Here is an 18,128-nt window from a genome sequence, read left to right on the forward strand (position 1 = left end):
CAGGTGACATTTACAAAAAAAAAAAAGATCCAATACAAATGTATAGAAAATATGCTTGACAGTTTATGACAACTAGTTAAGACACATGCCTTTGGTGTGAGCGACCCGGGTTCGAATCCACTGTGAGACAGCAATGTGTCCCTGAGCAAGACACTTAACCCCTAGTTGCTCCAGAGGCGTGCGAGCTCTGACAAATATAGCAATTGTAAGTCGCTTTGGATAAATGCGTCAGCTAAATGAATAAATGTTATGCAAGAACTAATGTCTAGATGTTTTGAGGGGTTAGACTATTCAACAGAGAACCAGTGTAATCATTTTTAATCAACATAAGCGATTGATAATGTAGGAAACAGCAGGGTTTTCAATTGCATGAATGCACCAAATCATTTGCAAGTTGTTCAAAAGAATGAGGAATTGCTTTTATTTTTATTTTATGTCCTCAAGTGACTAGATGATGTGGAGATTGAACAAGTAGTTTTGAGAATTTCAGCTGGGGTCTGAGAAATGCACAAAGTAACTGAGAAAAACTGTAAACATGAAATATGCTCTGTGTGTTTTTGTTGCATCATACGACAGGTTTTTTTTTGACACTGGAAACTTCAGGGCCAGTTACGTAATGTCTGGTTATGATTCAGTGTGTTTGGTTTTCATTATTAGCTTTGATGTGCAACATATGTAATCTGTCATACTGGTGTGAAGCCAACACCTGCACAGGTGAACACACACAGGTGTGACATCCTATATAACCACATAAACACTAAGAACCACACATATACTACGTAATATGTATATATTATGAAAAACTTTGGGTGGATTGTTAGACAGGCAGACAGATAGATAGATAGATAGATAGATAGATAGATAGATAGATAGATAGATAGATAGATAGATAGATAGATAGATAGATAGATAGATAGATAGATAGATAGATAGATAGATAGATAGATAGATAGATAGACATACATACCAACAGACAGATTGGATAGATAGATACATGTAGATAGATAGATAGATAGATAGATAGATAGATAGATAGATAGATAGATAGATAGATAGATAGATAGATAGATAGATAGATAGATAGATAGATAGATAGATAGATAGACAGACAGACAGACTGGATAGATAGATAGATAGATAGATAGATAGATAGATAGATAGATAGATAGATAGATAGATAGATAGATAGATAGATAGATAGACATACATACCAACAGACAGATTGGATAGATAGATACATGTAGATAGATAGATAGATAGATAGATAGATAGATAGATAGATAGATAGATAGATAGATAGATAGATAGATAGATAGATAGATAGATAGATAGATAGACAGACAGACAGACAGACTGGATAGATAGATAGATAGATAGATAGATAGATAGATAGATAGATAGATAGATAGATAGATAGATAGATAGATAGATAGATACATAGATAGACAGACAGACAGACAGACAGACAGATAGATAGATAGATAGATAGATAGATAGATAGATAGATAGATAGATAGATAGATAGATAGATAGATAGATAGATAGATAGATAGATAGATGGATAGATGGATGGACAGAGAGACAGAGATCACTCTGTAACCCTCAGTTGTGTGTGTATGTGTTGTTCAGGTGGCACCGTGTGGCAATCAGCGTTCACAAACAGACCATCACTCTGATTTTGGACTGTAAAAAAAAGGTGACACGGACGCTATCCAGAAGCCCTCACCCCATCATCGACACCAAAGGCATCGTGGTCTTCGGGACGCGTATCCTGGATGAGGAGGTGTTTGAGGTAAGGAGGAACTCTAGAAGCTTTCTCTCCATCCATTGAAACTGTCAGATATGTCTCAATTAGGTATTAGCTTTGTCTTTGATGTATTTCCATTACTATTAATTTTTTAGTGATTTATTTTTTATGTAGATATTAAGTAAAAGAATTTTGCTTAAAAAATTGGTCTTTAACACTTGTTTGAGTTGATATTGCAATGATGAACTTGCTTCTGATTGCAGACTTTGGCATCTTGATGGAGCTCAGTTTGATGCTGCGTTCACGTGCTATGGAAAATAGGATATTTTCCACTTGTGAACTGGTATTTACCAGTGTGTTGCGTTCAAGTGCTTTTGTTGTCGTAATGTGGTAAAAAGATGGAGATCCAGACCTGTTATTTAGCTAAAACTATTTTAGATTGCTTAAGTCATTTGCAACAGCAAGAAAATGATTTATCAAAACTCAAAAGGTAAATAATATGCTGTGGCCTATATTTTCTAGATCATGAGTAGTATATATTTTTACCATTCACGACTCTCGTGGTGCTCTCCGCCATTTTGAAAAGATCAAAGGTTATCTAATCTCGGCAACTCGTCCATCAAAATATTCTACAAGTTGCCCAGTGGAAAATACCACATGAGGGGGTGTTCATGTGCATTTTCCACGTCGGCTTTTGGTATTTACCATAATTACCATAGCACATGAACGCAGCATGAGTCTTTGATCTGAAACTAGAAATCTTTCTCTCTAAAGACACTGAGAAGCGTGAGACTCCAGGGAGCTGTGTTTTTTTTGGTCTTGTTGGTCAGTGTGTTCATAGTCTTTAGCAGGGGTCTGTGGTCTTCACTGAGCGTTTAAGCATCTCTCGTCGACTGTCGAGTGGAGACGTGAGACAGGAACGTGGTTGTGTTTGTTTAGCACCTAGTTGTGGTTATGTAGTGCTAATGTAAGATTGTAGGGTAACCCTGTGCCACAAGGGTTTATAGACTGTCCTGTGTGCATGTGTATGTAATGGTCAGGCCAACCATACAAGTTTAAAATAAGTATATAGTACACAAGTGTGGTTGTGTGCTGGGATTTTTGGTCAGACTTTATTGCTCAATGATGATGACACATCATATCCATACTTTTTGTGTAGTATGTCCTGTAAACTGGCATGGTGATGGTAATAAAAAAAAAAGAAGATATGGGACGAAAAAAATATTTCAATGCTTTTGCATGCTCACAAAACTTTTGCATTCCCCTGACTTGAGAAACTTTGCATTGGTTTTGCAAAACTTTTGTGTCAGAAATAATTTCACAAGTTTACACTTACAGACAGTTAGAGGGAGTCAAGTTTAATGCGTATTTGGCATGCTGTCCGGGGGGAGGGCTCCGAGCTCGGAGTTAGGCCCGAACCCAGAGAACCCTTCCCCACCCCCCATGAAGTGAGACTGCTGAATATATATATACACCTCTTATCATTGATTACTGAGTGCTCTCCACTAATGTTAATTATCAGAATGTGCTCCTCCCGAACTTAAATATAAATGTAAATAAATGCTCCTTCCGAAAATAAATGTAAATAAAACATCATATGACATGGGAGAAAAAACCTCGAAAGTTTTGCGAGCGAATGCTAAGTTTCTGAGGGAACGCAAAAGGTTTTGCGAGAGAACATGTTTTTCGAGAAAATGCTAATGTTTTGTGAACAAACGCAAGTTTGTTTTGCAAGTGAACAAGAAGTTACATTTTTGAACAAGTTTTCTTGCTTCCAATTGCAAGTTTTGTGAACGCGAAAGCATTGAAAAACAGTTTTTCCTCCCTTCTCATATTTTTTTTCCATCTCTTTGTCCATTTATGGCCTCCGTCAGGGTTCTCAAGTTTTATCAAAAGCATCGAGTGAGATCATATGTGGTTAGGGAAGGAGCCCCAAATTCTGGCCTGGTTGCAAAGTAGTTGTACTCCATCAATAATAACAATGCTATTGACTGCATCAATAATAATGTATACGATGGGCTATATATTAAATGTTGTAGCCTAAAAATGTTAGACAAGCTTTCTTCTCTTCTCGATCATGGCGTGTGTTCGCGCGATGTTGTTGGTTACCTAGTAACCCAGTGGCCGAGAATGTTCCGTGTGAAACCAGAGAATGTCTAATTGAAGAGAATTGGCACTGGTTGGTTACTTCCAGGTTCTGGACTGGCTGCAGTAACGCGTCTCTGTCCATGCGGGGGCGCTCGCATGTCGAGTGCAAAATGAATGGGAGTCAATGGGGTTTCACCCCCATAAATCCACTTTTCTCAGGATGTAATTTTTTGTCAAGTAATGTTTTTTGTCAAAAGGGAGGGATAAGATAATACACTCAGCTGAAAATTGCATTTTTAAGTTCACTTATCTGTTCTAAAAATCCGTTCAAAAATGCTAGCAGAATGCTAGCGTGTTCCAGCCAACAACAGCCTAACCTGTACGAAATCAAAAGGACATAAGTACTCATTCATTCGACTTTTGGCCTATAATCTATATTGAACTTGCGGAATCAACAATAAAATCTATTTTGATTTAACGACAAGCAGGAGAAAGAGACACATTTAGCCGTTTAGCCCCATAGACTCCCATTCATTCTGCTCTCGCCCGTGATCACCTCCAGTGGAATTCTAATGGAACTGCAACCAAGGTGATGCACAACGGGGCTAGTAGGAAGTGCCAAGGCTCTCCATTAGATGGGCTCTGGTGAAACTTCTGTGTGTTCGCGCATCTATGTTGGCTAACAAACGCAATCTGGCCGAGATACGTGCTGGCAGCAGGAAACATCACTGTGTGTGCCTACGCGCCTCGTATACAAAGTATTATATAAAGCTTGCAGGACAACTTGGTTGGCGTTGATTTTCAGCGTGAGAAATATATGGTGTGGTGTGTGAGCGTGTGAACTGGTGGAATTGCGTGTCTCACGGCCAATGCGTGAGACTTGAGAACCCTGGCCTCCGTAGTATGTGAACTTTGAACAGTGTGCACATTTTCTCTACTAATAGATTGAATTACCTAGAAAACATACTACATTTGCCAAAAGTACACTAGGTGGAATACTGCTTCCCACAATGCAATGTGCATTTCCAATGTAGCGAATGAACAAAAGTTAAGACATTTTTGCACAAAACTGGACAAAAATGAAAAATAACAGTAAATAGTTTATATTTCTGGGATGAGGACTTCATGGCACTCGTTGAATTATAGACCATTTTGCAAGATGTAAACAACACTGGTCCAGAAGCGCTTCCTGTTTCAGTTTTTTAACATTTCATAAAAGCTGGGATAAAATACAACCAACAGAACATGTAAAACTGAATCAAAAAGTTAAACAAACATCTTTAAGATGTTTTCTTTACCTGTGAAATAAAGAAAACAGTTACAAACTGAAACAGGAAGTGTTTCTGGACCAGTGTTGTTTACATCTTGTGAAATGGTCTATACACACTCTGTAGTGGAAAACATTTATACCGTAGTAAGCATTCTATTCGGAACATGTACAAACCCCAAACACCTTAGCAACTGCATAGCAACACATTACACTCTAAAAATGCTGGGTTGTTTTAACCCAACTTTGGGTCAAATATGGACAATCCCAAACATTGGGTTAAAAATGTCATTAAAAAATTTAACCCAATGGCTGGGTTTGTCCATATTTGACCCAAACTTGGGTTAAAACAACCCAGCATTTTTTAGAGTGTAGCAGTGGCATAGCAACACCCTGACATCGTGGCATAGAGTTTTTCATAGAAAAGCACAGCTCACATTCTCTTTAGAAAATGTAAAAATTGAATTCAGTGCTTCTTGATAGCAAAAACCGAAGGATTGTGGGATTGGAACAGTCCATGTGTGGATGTGTGAGTCATTCAGAAGGACTGTAGGTAATGTTAGTGTCCATCCCGAGGGCTTTGACCGCAGACACAGAGAGTTCGTGGAATGCTGATGTGTCTTTAAGGTTTGGTCTACCTTTCTGTTTGAAGTTGAAGTGTTTGGAGAAAATGGAAAGAGCCGTGTGTTTTTTTTCCACAGAGCGAGACACCGAGTCACCACAGAACCTTAACCAAACCCCTGCCGTATACACACACCGAAAACATATTTCATTTCAGAGTCTGCACATGTAATTCAATTCCCTTAAATGCTGACAAATTTCACTATGGACCTCTAAGATAAACAAAGAGAGAGAGAGAGAGAAGAGACGAAAGACAGAGAGGAATGTCAATGAATCTGAAAATCATAAAGACATTGAAGAGCGTACGCTAGATGGTGTGTTATTTTCAGGAAGTAGATCTATTTAGCAATACGGTTTAACATTTTTGTGGTTGATTCATAATTTATTTTATAGAAAATATTAAGACGTCACACGGACACCAGTTTGAGTAAAATACACACAATATTTATGTTTTATGTTTTTTGCTTATTATTTTATGCTGTCCTCATATTAATCATCAAACTACGTTGAATTCATTTGTGAGTCGAGTATCTTATGTGCGTGACTACAAATTTAGGGACGGGCAACGATTAATCGCGATTAATCGCATTCAAAATAAAAGTTTGTGTTTACATAATATATGTGTGTGTAGTGTGTATAATTAATTTGTATATATGAATACCCACACATGCATTTATATATTTACGAAATATGTGCATGTATATATTTTATATATATTTATTCACAATTAATATTATATATAAATATAAATATTTGATATATTAATAACACATTTTTCTTAAATATATACATGCATGTGTGGGTATTTATATATACAAATTAATTATACACACTACACACACATTTTATTTTGGATGCGATTAATCGCGATTAATCGTTGCCCATCCCTAAAATATATTTGAATAGTGAGTTTCTGCCTAGGTAGAGTGCTACAAATCAGTCACTTATTTCTATTTCATTTAGAATATTGCTTTAGAAATTACGCACATATGTGTAGACAGCAGACAGCAAGGCAGATGTTTGTCCTCAATCTCATGTAGCATCACACTGATATCAGTTTTATGCTTGTATCAGATGGAAAAGTTTGCTTCATAACAGTGCATAAATATCTCACACAGACAGAGACAAAGGTGATGTTTTTGTGGAAAGTTCTGGTCAGGATGAGGAGTTTGAGGCTCATGTCTCATGACATCATTGAAGGGGTTTCCACAGCACATGTACAGGACAGCAGAAGTGTGTGTTTGTGTGTGTGTGTGTGTGGGTGGGTGGTTCAGGTAAACCCACAATGATGGCAATATCCAAAATCCTTGTCCTTGTGGGGGCATTTTTCGGTCCTGTTGAGAAAAAAAGCTTATAAATCAAAAGAAGTTATGTTTTTTTTGACAATGTAAAAACACAAGAGGTTTAATAAGATGGGTGTGTTTAGGGGTAGGTTCAGGGTTAGGGGATAGAATATACAGTTTGCACAATATTGTATTTATACGTTTCTGAGTGGAGCAAAATATTGAGGAAATAAAGTAGGTGGGACTTCATATTATGCATCAGTATTTGATTGGCTGAACCATGTTAGGCTGTGATATGATTGGTTATTATTTTTTCTATGTACAGTTCTGTATTTCAAAAGTTTGTGGTCAGTAAGTTATCAGCATTTATAATATGTAAATAGAATGAATACACTTTCCCTGCACAAATGAGCAAGAACATTTATTAAGATGCGTTTTGGTCGATCGGATAACAAGCACAGCAGACGACGGAGACGCATTCCCACACCTTGTGTTTCAATCCGTCTCTTCTGTCCACTTTTAACCACTTCTGTCCTGATTTCTTCGAGGGGAGGGTCTATGGGACTGTAAATGTAGGGGCTTTTTCCAATCTTTGGATCTAATGGACAAAATAAGCTCACACAATTGACCTATGGCTAAGCCACGCCCTCAAACACGATGAGCCAATCACAGTGCGCAGCTAACCCAATACACTCGGACATTCTCTGCTTCCACATCCATTGAAGTGAATTGCTGTTAGTCATTCGTTTTTTCTTGTCATTTTAAGTTTTAAGTGGTCAAACGGTTGGGGTATGTGCAACTCCGACACTAATTTCCCAAGAGGCTGGGCGACGGTGTGTATTTTTTTTTACCCTTTCCCAAGCCACATCTCAACCGAGATTCAGCCTCGTGATAAGTGTCTTGCTCTGGATTAAGTTATACGGTAGACCACAACACCAACTAAATGTGGATAAATGAAACAAGGATGTCTACATCTGTTCTAAGTTAAGTCAACAACGTATTTGAACATTATCGCGAATGTAATATTAGGCTAACGTTAGCCTAAAATTAGAAAACGTTAACATTAGTTTCTAGTTGCTGTGTACATCATGTCACTTAGCTTCATTAACGTTTCTGTAAATAACCGAGATGACAAATGTTAACAATGTTGTGCTGAATGATTTCTGTAAATACTGATGGCAACAATATGCGGGTTATCACGTTTACACTCTGACCTGTACATTTTTCCTGGAGCTGAAGCTTTTCATCGACCTTCTCAACAATAAAATGATTAATATAACCCTCCAATGCATAGTTAAGGCCCTTTAGGTGACTTTGAGATGATATATAATCTTTCTGTCTCTAAAAATCACCAATTGCCTCCTGTGAAATGTCTCCTACCGTGACACCTGCCACAGCGCCTGTCCCCGAATGTTGACTGTTTGTCCGAGTGAGTGGAGGGGGCGTGGCTTAGCTATAGCTCAATTACATGAACGCGACTGGAGACGACAGAAAAACACACGGAGAGCATCAGCTTTCGTTTCTGCTCTGACAGACACAAGACCAGCCGAACACTGCGAGTGTGTGTTAGAAAGCAGTAATGATGAGAGAACATTGTGCATCATCTTCAAACCAAACTCAAACCAGCATTTATCAGCAAGCTGATCCTAAAAAGCCAAGAATCTTTTGCTGTAGGGCCGGAGATGCCATTATACTCATATGGAGAAGTGAAAGTGGAGGTGAGTGATGGGGAATGGGAGAAATTAAGTAGCAAAACTTGATGGAGGTGTTGGTGGACAAAAATGCAGTGCTAGACATGCCTGTAGCTTTTGGCAAAGATCTTAAAGGTCTCCAGACGCTGCCACTGTGTGTGTTTTCACGTCATTGGATGGTTTGGTTTCTGTGGGGTTTTTTTTTTCCTTTTGAGAATGGCCAGACGCTGCCTGGATGTGTGTGTGGACACCGTCACACGTGTGCATGTGGCGATTGTGGTCTCGAGTTCGCCCAGATATTTAGTCATTTTTGTGGTGAGTTTCATGCTGCTTTGTTCAAATCTTTTCCCAATCTCTCCCACTGCGAGAGTCCATGTTGTAATGCAGATCACATGCGGTCTGTTTCCCTTGTCTTGGGCTGATGAGGTCATAAGCAGCTGCGATGATGTCATTTTTAAACAAACCTAATAAGTACAAGACCTCAAAATTCTTAAAACTCCAGTTAAACCGGACAGAGTGTGTATGCATGGGTGAATTTAACTTAACCAAGGTGTCGGAGCCATTTAACACCCAAATCAGAACAATTAATCTGTTCACGATTGTGTCGTAATTGTAATTATAATTAAACACATTTCCCCACCTCATTCCTCATTGTGGTAAGTTATCTGTGGTTTCATCGTGCAGTTAATAATGTATTACTTTAATGAGAATCACCATGAGAAGACTGGCATGAAAATATTGTGATAATTGTGCATACCGGTATATATAATATATTATTAAATGTATGATTTATCAATATAATATTATTTATATTACTATATAATATATTACTATACAGTATATATTATATTATTGAATATATTAATTTTATGATACAAATAAAACAGATATAATATAATTTACAAATAATAATTATTAATTAAAAAATTATATAGTATAAAGTAAAAGATTAATAACATTATAATACTGCAAGTTTTTTAATATATAATATCATTATATATTATAAAAGATTAATTATATAATATTATTAAATTAATAATTATTAATGAATAATTCAATTATAAATTATTTATTATTCTTATATTATAAATCTATAAATTATATATATATATATATATATATGAAGAGTTCAGATGCAAAAGCCTCTAAATGCCATTTGAAATTTTCTTATTTAATGATGATTTTTGTCAAACTTGTATATTTAAGTTCAGTAATTTCACTTAAATAACAAGTAATAGGTAATTATCATTGCCATTTAAGTGAAATTACTGAACTTAAATATACAAGTATACTTAAATACTTAAATATACAAATATACATTTGATAAAAATCATCATTAAAGAAGAAAATTTCAAATGGCATTTAGAGGCTTTTACATCTGAACTCTTCATATATATATATATATATATATATGAGAATTATAATATAATGCATATATAATAATATAATGTTATATACTATACGACACAGATGTGAGTGTATGTGTGTGTGTACATATAAATGGACCATTAAGAACCATTTGGGCTGAAATATGACTCAGAGATGTTTTCATGAGATTCACCCAATGCGTGTGTGTGTGTGTAAGCATGTTGCATGTCTGTTGAAATGAAATATTGCAGGACAGAACAAGGAATCGAGATGTTTTCAAGGACTGAAGGGAACGTGCTGTACTCTGGGCTCCCTACCAGAAAAGTTTGGGACCGTTTCTCCATTTTTGTTTATTCGTAGCAGTGCTGTCTATCGCCCCCTTCTGTTGACTGCACCCCTGTGACACTAATTTTCGCAAAAGTTGTGGCGTTTCGAAGCATTTAAACGTGTGTGTGTGTGTGCAGTGTTTTGGCTGCGTACGTCGCCACAGGCAGCTGCTGAAACAGTTAGCTCGGCCTCCGGAGAGAGATGTGGGGAGTTTTGGCAAAAAGGCGCTCGTATTTCAAAGTTGCTGACAATGCAATGTCTATTATTCTCTCTCTCTGTCCCACATTAATGTGATAAACGTCTCTCAGACACACAGAAATCCCAGAATAGATCAGTCTCTGTACACCTCTGTCTCTCTCGCTCTTCCTCTGTTTCTGCTCTTCTCCTTTCATGCGATGCAAACAGAAATATTGTATGTTAAAATCTGTAGTGATGCAGAAAGTGCAAGGGTTCATTTTACAGACCATATTTCAGTTTGTGCTATTGTTAGCTTATGTGCAGCGGAGAATGACCGTGATTAATCCTAGATTCAAGGGAAATGGGGATTTATGAAGGACTATACCACGTTTAAAAATACCAAAAGTTTTTAGGTTAGGGTTCATCTGAGTTTGTTTGCATGGTGCTGCAGATCCAAAGGTTGGTCTGTCATCATTGTGTCCATGTAATTTGCTTTGCATAAGAGTGTCTGTTAGCTCACTAATCTACTGTGATTATATTTAGTTTACATTAAGACAGTAGATTTGTCTTTGTGTGTTTTGGGCCAGTTCAAAATGTTTGAAGTGTGTGTGTGTGGATTTAGGAAACTTTTTGGGATGTGAATCTGGTGTCTGGTCCAAACACATGTTTACACTGGCAAACAGTCCAGAGCAACAGCCAGCGAGAAATGACTACAGTCATTGTTCCTACAGCAAAGCCTTCTGAAGAAGTCACGAGTGACAAATAGAACAAAAACAGGGGAATGAAACCAGGAAGGCCGATGTTACCTTCACTGTTTGGAGAAAACACTGTTCAGAAGTTCGAGGGTGGTGAAATTATCGGAAAGAAAACTGCATTTATTTGATCAAAAATACCGTAATATTGTGAAATATTATTAGAATTTAAAATGAAAACTGTTTTCTAATTGAATTTATTTTAATGGAAAAGCTGAATTTACTCTTTTGTGGAAACCGTGATTTGTTCAGGATTCTTTGATGAATAGAAAGTTCAAAAGAACAGCATTCATTTGAAATAACATCATAATTGTCTTTACTGTCACTTTTGATCAATTAAATTCATCCTTACTGAATAAAAGTATTGATTTAAAAAATCTAGTGAATATGAACGGCATGCTAATAATATAATTGTATGAATTAATAAAATAAATGAATGGTTAAATGAAAGTGATTTTTCCTCTGTAGCCCATCCGTCTCACTGAAATAATTACTTTTATTTTGTTTAATTAAAAACATTTATGCCTTTAGTATTCTCATAAGTAAACACCGGTAGTTGTTGTAACTAATCAATTTTGCTTAAAGTAAAACTTGTCAAGTTTCTCTGAGAATATTTTTTTTTCCTCATAATTCTAACCCATAATTCTCTTTGTTATGTGTCTTCTAGAACTCTTTGTTTAGCGGTTTGGTCGACACTAGATCTCCACACAGCCTGGAGAGCCTTCTGCCTCTCTCTCTCTCTCTGTCTCTGTCTCTGTCTCTCTCTCTCTCTCTCTCTCTCTCTCTCTCTCTCTCTCTCTGTCTCTCTCTCTCTCTCTCTCTCTCTCTCTCTCTCTCTCTCTCTCTCTCTCTCTCTCTCTCTCTCTCTCTCTCTCTCTCTCTCTCTCTCTTTGTCTTGTTTTCCCATGATGATTTAAAACTGCTCCATTAGGTCATGTGTGTGTGCTCTAGTCTCTTCATGTTTGACTCTAAACTCATGTCAGTTCCAGACATTCATCTTCCCAAGTTCACACTCACTTTGCCCACATTTTCTCCGCCTGCTTGTACAAGTTTCCTTGGATTGCTGTGGGAAAAATGTGTATCTGTGCGTGTATAACATCTGACTGCTATAATAAATCAGTGTAGTAATTCCTGCACATTTACAAACAAAACTACATTTTTCATAATGGTGATGCAACATTGGCTTTTGAAGAAGAGTAATACTTGATACTTGAACTCTCAAAACAAACAGTAGGAACTAAAATGGGTCAAATGAAATGATAACTAATTAAAACAATTATAAGAACATCAATTGAAAATCACTGACTATAGCAGAAACATTATCTAATAACAAGAATTAACAATAAACTAACACAGCAGTGCATCATGGGAAATCAAGCTGATGTCCCATTTTTTATACATGTTGTCATAAAAACATCCGGACTGAATCAAACCATTAACGTGTGAGTTTGTGGGTCTTTTTGGCTTATTCAGAATCATTTCCGAAGCTCTACAGAAGAAGGAATTAGAAGCAGATTATACTGGTCATGGTTCAAAGTATTGTGTGTGTCTGTTTGTGTGTGTGTGTTACCTGCTGGTCATTGTGCCCTAATTCGATTGGACAGTTTTGGCGTCTGCTCAGGTTCTGACTCAACTCTCTCCTCCCAGACTGTGACCCACTTTAACTGTGTGTGTGTGTGTGTGTTTCCTGTCCTATTTCAACAGGTGTTTCATCCCTTTTCCATACTGTATTCATTATTTTTCCGACAAACTATGGTCATTGAATGAAAGGGTACAGCTGTTTTGTAGAAAGCTCAGCTATCGCTCCTGTTTCTGTGTGTGTTTTAAGTTTTGGATGAATTTGATTTTTACTTCCTGGTTCATTTGAATGCCCAGCTCATCCAGATTTTGTGATTGCTGTTTGACAAATCTTCATGGATTGGTATATATTTCATTTGTAGGTTTTGCGATCAAGAACAGTGCTTTTTTTTTTTTTTCTGTTAACAGTTTCATCTGCATTCACCCAAATAATAACAAATCAGTCTGAGCAGTTACTGAATTAGTTTAATATTAATAATATGTAATTATTCATTTAAGTACTATAATAATAATAATTAACTACATGTAATTACAGTACTAGTTTAGGATTGGGGTTTGGTTTATAGGGTTAGTTGCATGTAATTATGCTTAATTATAGTTATTACTAAAGTAATTACATGTAACAAGGACACTGTAAAATAAAGTGTTAACATTTATACCGTATATTATTGTTTAAGTTATTATTATCAACTAGATCTTTTAAGCATTTATTTGTATGTTGAGTCAAAATGATTCACATTTCTTCGAAAATGAATTAGCCCTGTATGCTGTATAAAATATAACTGCTTTTTTTTTTCTGCACTTCAATCCATTACATCCTTATTTTAATTGGATCAGTTTATATTTGGCAGTCACTGTGGTCTATAGGGAGTAAAAGTGTGTCTCTCCCCGCTGGTCCACTGCCTCATGTTTCCTTTTAAATGCCCTAGATCTAGTATAAAGATATGTCAGTCCTCTATATTTGTTTTGTGTTCTCTTCAGAAGTTGTAATGGCAGATTTCTCTGTTTCCAGGGGGACATCCAGCAGCTGATGATAGTATCGGACCATCGTGCTGCGTTTGACTACTGTGAGCACTACAGCCCCGACTGTGAGGTTCCTGCCCCAGAACAACCCCAAAACCAAGACCCAAACACTGATGAATATGTGAGTTCATACTTCCTCCAAGATTCCCTTCAGAGATGTGAGAGGGATAAGATTGTGCTTTTCTAGCCAGCTGAAAGTGTCTTGCTGCAGGAGCTTGAGACGCTTTGCTTGCTATGAACCGGAATATCTGTGGAAGTGTTACCAGTATCTGATTTTGAGGATAGTTTGTTTCTGAATATAAAAATGTCGATACAATGTTAAGTTTTTGCTCTGGGCTCTTGTTTTAAAAATTTTTGTTCTGTTATGCTGGTTGTTGTCGTCTGTTGTTGCAGTCTGTTGGTGTGATATTTGTCCCAACCCTCCTTCACTGTGATTGGACGGCTGGGTAAAATGTGACTGTGATGATGAGCTCTGCGTTTTACCCGAAGTTCAAACTCTCTGCGCCCTAAACTCTCTCCGTTTTTAAACACGTGGCGCTACCATTGAAAACAATTGAAAAAATACTTTGGTGGACACACGACCTAAAGGCCTGTTCACACTGGGGCGAATTTCGTGTGCGATATTCGCCGACGTTTAACGCCTCATGACCAAACAAAGGCTGCCAATGTGAGTGTGCACATCGACGTGAAAAACACCACGCGTAAAAGCGTAATTGAAAAAAAAATGCCTCAGGTTCGTTTTTTTGGTTTGACGCGCCGCGTCAAAAACTGTCCGACCAATGAGATTGGCGTTTTGCTCACGTGTCTGGAGCTTCTGAAGTTACAGTAAAACACAACTTGGGGGCGCTCAAACACAAAACGGTCTTGCTGACCACACATACGCAATGGCGAAGTAGATATACGCCAAGTAGCGTCTACACTGCCAGGAAGAAATAAAAAGAGGAAGATGCAAGACAAGATGAATGTAGAGCTGCTGGTCTCGTTGGTGTCGGTACATAAAGAACTATATGCAGTGTTAGGGAAGCTACTCTGAAACTGTAGTTTGACAAGCTACAAGCTACTCGTAACTTAAGTTAGTTGAACTACAGTCAAGCTATCCTTTTGGAAAAGTAGTTAGCTACACTACAAGTTACTATCAAAAAGTAGCTAGCTACATTGAAACTACTTTTGCTTTTTTGAACAATGTGTATTATAAATAACTGAATAAGTGTCTGAGGAATGTTTTAAGTAAAATATTTAGTGTTTAAAACAATGCAATACAATTATAATTTCAAAGAGTATTGTTTTATTACACACAACACTCAAATATCTCAGAGTGTTTGTCAAAAGTGCAAAATTGCAACAAATAGCCTACAACATTGCAAGAACAAAATATACATCCAACGTAAATTGCACATAGAACATTTTCTCAAAAACACCGATTGAACTTGAATAAATAGTTTCTCCATCCTCCAAATTTGCCGTCACGTCTTGCTCCATCATGGATAATCATAAAATGGGTGTGTCAACCCACTTCTGTACATCAGTGAACAGTTAGTCGCAAGATGCGTGATTAAACAACAGGTGGCGGTAATAGCAAAAAATTAGTTTGAAATCTAACAAGAAGAAGAATATCCTTGCATCGCGCTGATTCGCGCAGGCTTGACAAACGCTCGCGCTACACCGCTACTTGCTGCATAAAGTAGTTAGCTGCTGGAAAAGCTACACTGTTTAGAAAGCAACTGAGCTACTGCCAAGCTACTGAAAAATGTAGTTAAGTTAGTAGCGTCGCTACTTGTAGTTAACTACTCCCCAACACTAACTATATGACAATCGCGACTGCGACTTCAAAATAGGACTATTTCTGTTTTACATTAAGCACCATCTAATGTCAGGGATTTGCACACAGCAAATTCTGTTTTTTGGAATAAACTCCCTGTTAGTTAAAATCAACTCAATCTGAGTGTACATGTGAGACCATCAATTAGACTCCAGCGCAGAGTTAAAATAACTCTGCTCTTGGAGTTGAATTTTTAACACTTTTTTCAGAGTTAAAATGGAGTTAAAATACTAATCCTACAGAGAGTAAATGAATTATATGAACTCATTACCAGTGTTACCAGTTTAGTTTAACACTTCTTAGAGTTAACATTTATTTAACACAATATAATGTTTTGTGTGGAAATTACTACACTGGACACCATACTCTTGATTTACTGCCTTTATTTGAGCAAATCCATTTGGTTCAGACTTGAGGAGGAGTAACCTTCAACCGCTTGCTGCAGGACAGTCGTCTGAAGATCACAAAAACAACAGCATGAGGCATAATATAATCTAGCACCATTCATTGAGAATGCAAAAATATATAAGCTGAAAATCACGCACATCGTGGGTCCACTAATATACTGTAGCCTATACGTTACATAGCTGTTACAATTCAATTGCCTGTAATGCATTGATGCATCAATTTCACGGCAAAACACTCATTTTCAGAAACACGGTGAATGGAAAGACGGTTAGCTAATGTTAACTCGTTTACATCGACAAAAAACCCACGCAAATAGCCATTTCAAAATTTGAAACAAGTCATTTAAACATGCGTTCAACAGCAAGTTTGTCATGGTCGTTGACGTTAAACAAACTAGCCTGTAACGTAACAGCTACGCGATGACCAAACGTGTTTGTCAGAAAATATATTTTTTAAATAGTTTTATACAAGTTACACTTTTACCTACCTCACGACGAAGCGTAAGTCCATTATTCCTTTGTGCAGCGGCAGGGTCGTGTCGTGGCGCACTTCTCAAAAATAACTCCAGGTGTAGTGTTAAAACACGCTCCTGAACACCAATGAATGAACTCCAAAATACAACACAGCCGGGGAGTATCTAATAACACAAACAGTAGTCAGAGTTAAAAAAAAATAACTCCAAAAAGTTAACTCTTTCACACTTTTTTTGCCTAACTCATGATTTTTCAACTCCTGAAATTTGCTGTGCATGTTTACTCGGCTCATCGTCAGCGAAAATCGCTTGAGTGTGAACACAAAAAATATGTTGAAAAACACTGATATTCGTCCTGGTGTGTACTGCCCTTAAGGATGTCCCAGAACCCTTGGTGTTCTGTTTGAACCAGTCTGAAGAAAACCAAAGCAAAAAAGACAGCAGAGATCAGTCAAGATCAGCACACATGATTCTTTTCACATCTCGTTGAGTGTTCGGACAGCCAAAGCACTTTTGGTAACACTTTACTTGAAGGGGTGTGCATAAGACTGACATGACACCCTCATAACCATGACATGACACATGTCTTGAATATGAAGTAGGGTTTATGCATGTTTATGACAACTGTCATTAAGTGTGTTTCACTCAATAATGACATTTTGAATGCAAATATGACATTAAGATGTCTTTCTTATGACATCTTGACATAAACCATAACATCATAACCTGTCAGTGTCTTTGTCATGACAACTTGACCTAAAATGAAGTTAAACTGTCATGTGGTTGGCTTTGACATTGGCTGTCATGAGGCATTATAACTGTGCCATGAATATTTTTCAAGGCTTCAACTACAGTGCTACTAATTGAATTTGTCATTAAAAAGTTATAATGGCTTCATGACAGCCGATGTCAAAATCAACCACCTGATAGTTTAATGTAATTTTAACCAATAAAGCTAGGGGGTTTCTTAAGTTTGATAATTAATCTGCTATGTCATGTTGTCTTAGTAATGTCAAGTTGTCATGACAAAGACACTGACAGGTTATGATGTATTGGTGTATGTCAAGGTGTCATATGAAAGACATCTCAAACAATGTCATATTTGCATTAAAAATGTCATAACTGAGCGAATGACACTTCACAAACATGCCTAAAAGTTCCTTCATAATCATAACATGTGTCATGTCATGATTATGAAGGTGTCATGTTAGTCTTATGCACACCCCTTCAAGTAAAGTGTTACCGCACTTTTAAATCTTAATCCTGTGAAAATAAAACCAGCACATCAGCAAAGCACTTAGCAATAATCCCTATGGCAGCTTTCATTTTGACCGGAGGTCATAAGGGTGAGCCGGTAATGTCGCTAAGAAGTTAATTTTTAATGGTAAATGATTTATTATTAGTGCAAGTACTGCTCAGGTTTTCCTAAGAAAATGTAGAAATCTGGTTTTGGTGTTACATCTGGCACATCTGACTGGATAAAGCACTCACTGTTTGACTATTTATA

The 18,128-nt window shown here is 37.0% G+C and overlaps 1 protein-coding gene across 3 annotated transcripts in view; it reads left to right on the forward strand.

Annotated features, from left to right (window-relative positions):
- col5a1 (collagen type V alpha 1 chain) overlaps nucleotides 1–18,128 on the forward strand; it is a 136,237-nt gene that overhangs the window by 59,876 nt on the left and 58,233 nt on the right. For all 3 annotated transcript variants that reach the window (XM_089123894.1, XM_039658761.2, XM_039658762.2), the window contains exons 4-5: nucleotides 1,630–1,792; nucleotides 13,912–14,043. In XM_089123894.1, the coding sequence (XP_088980020.1) occupies nucleotides 1,630–1,792; nucleotides 13,912–14,043 (295 nt within the window). The remainder of the gene's footprint in view (nucleotides 1–1,629; nucleotides 1,793–13,911; nucleotides 14,044–18,128) is intronic.

This window comes from Pimephales promelas, chromosome 19 (genome assembly GCF_988280905.1).
Source record: "Pimephales promelas chromosome 19, fPimPro1.hap1.1, whole genome shotgun sequence".
In the NCBI taxonomy this organism is placed as follows: domain Eukaryota; kingdom Metazoa; phylum Chordata; class Actinopteri; order Cypriniformes; family Leuciscidae; genus Pimephales; species Pimephales promelas.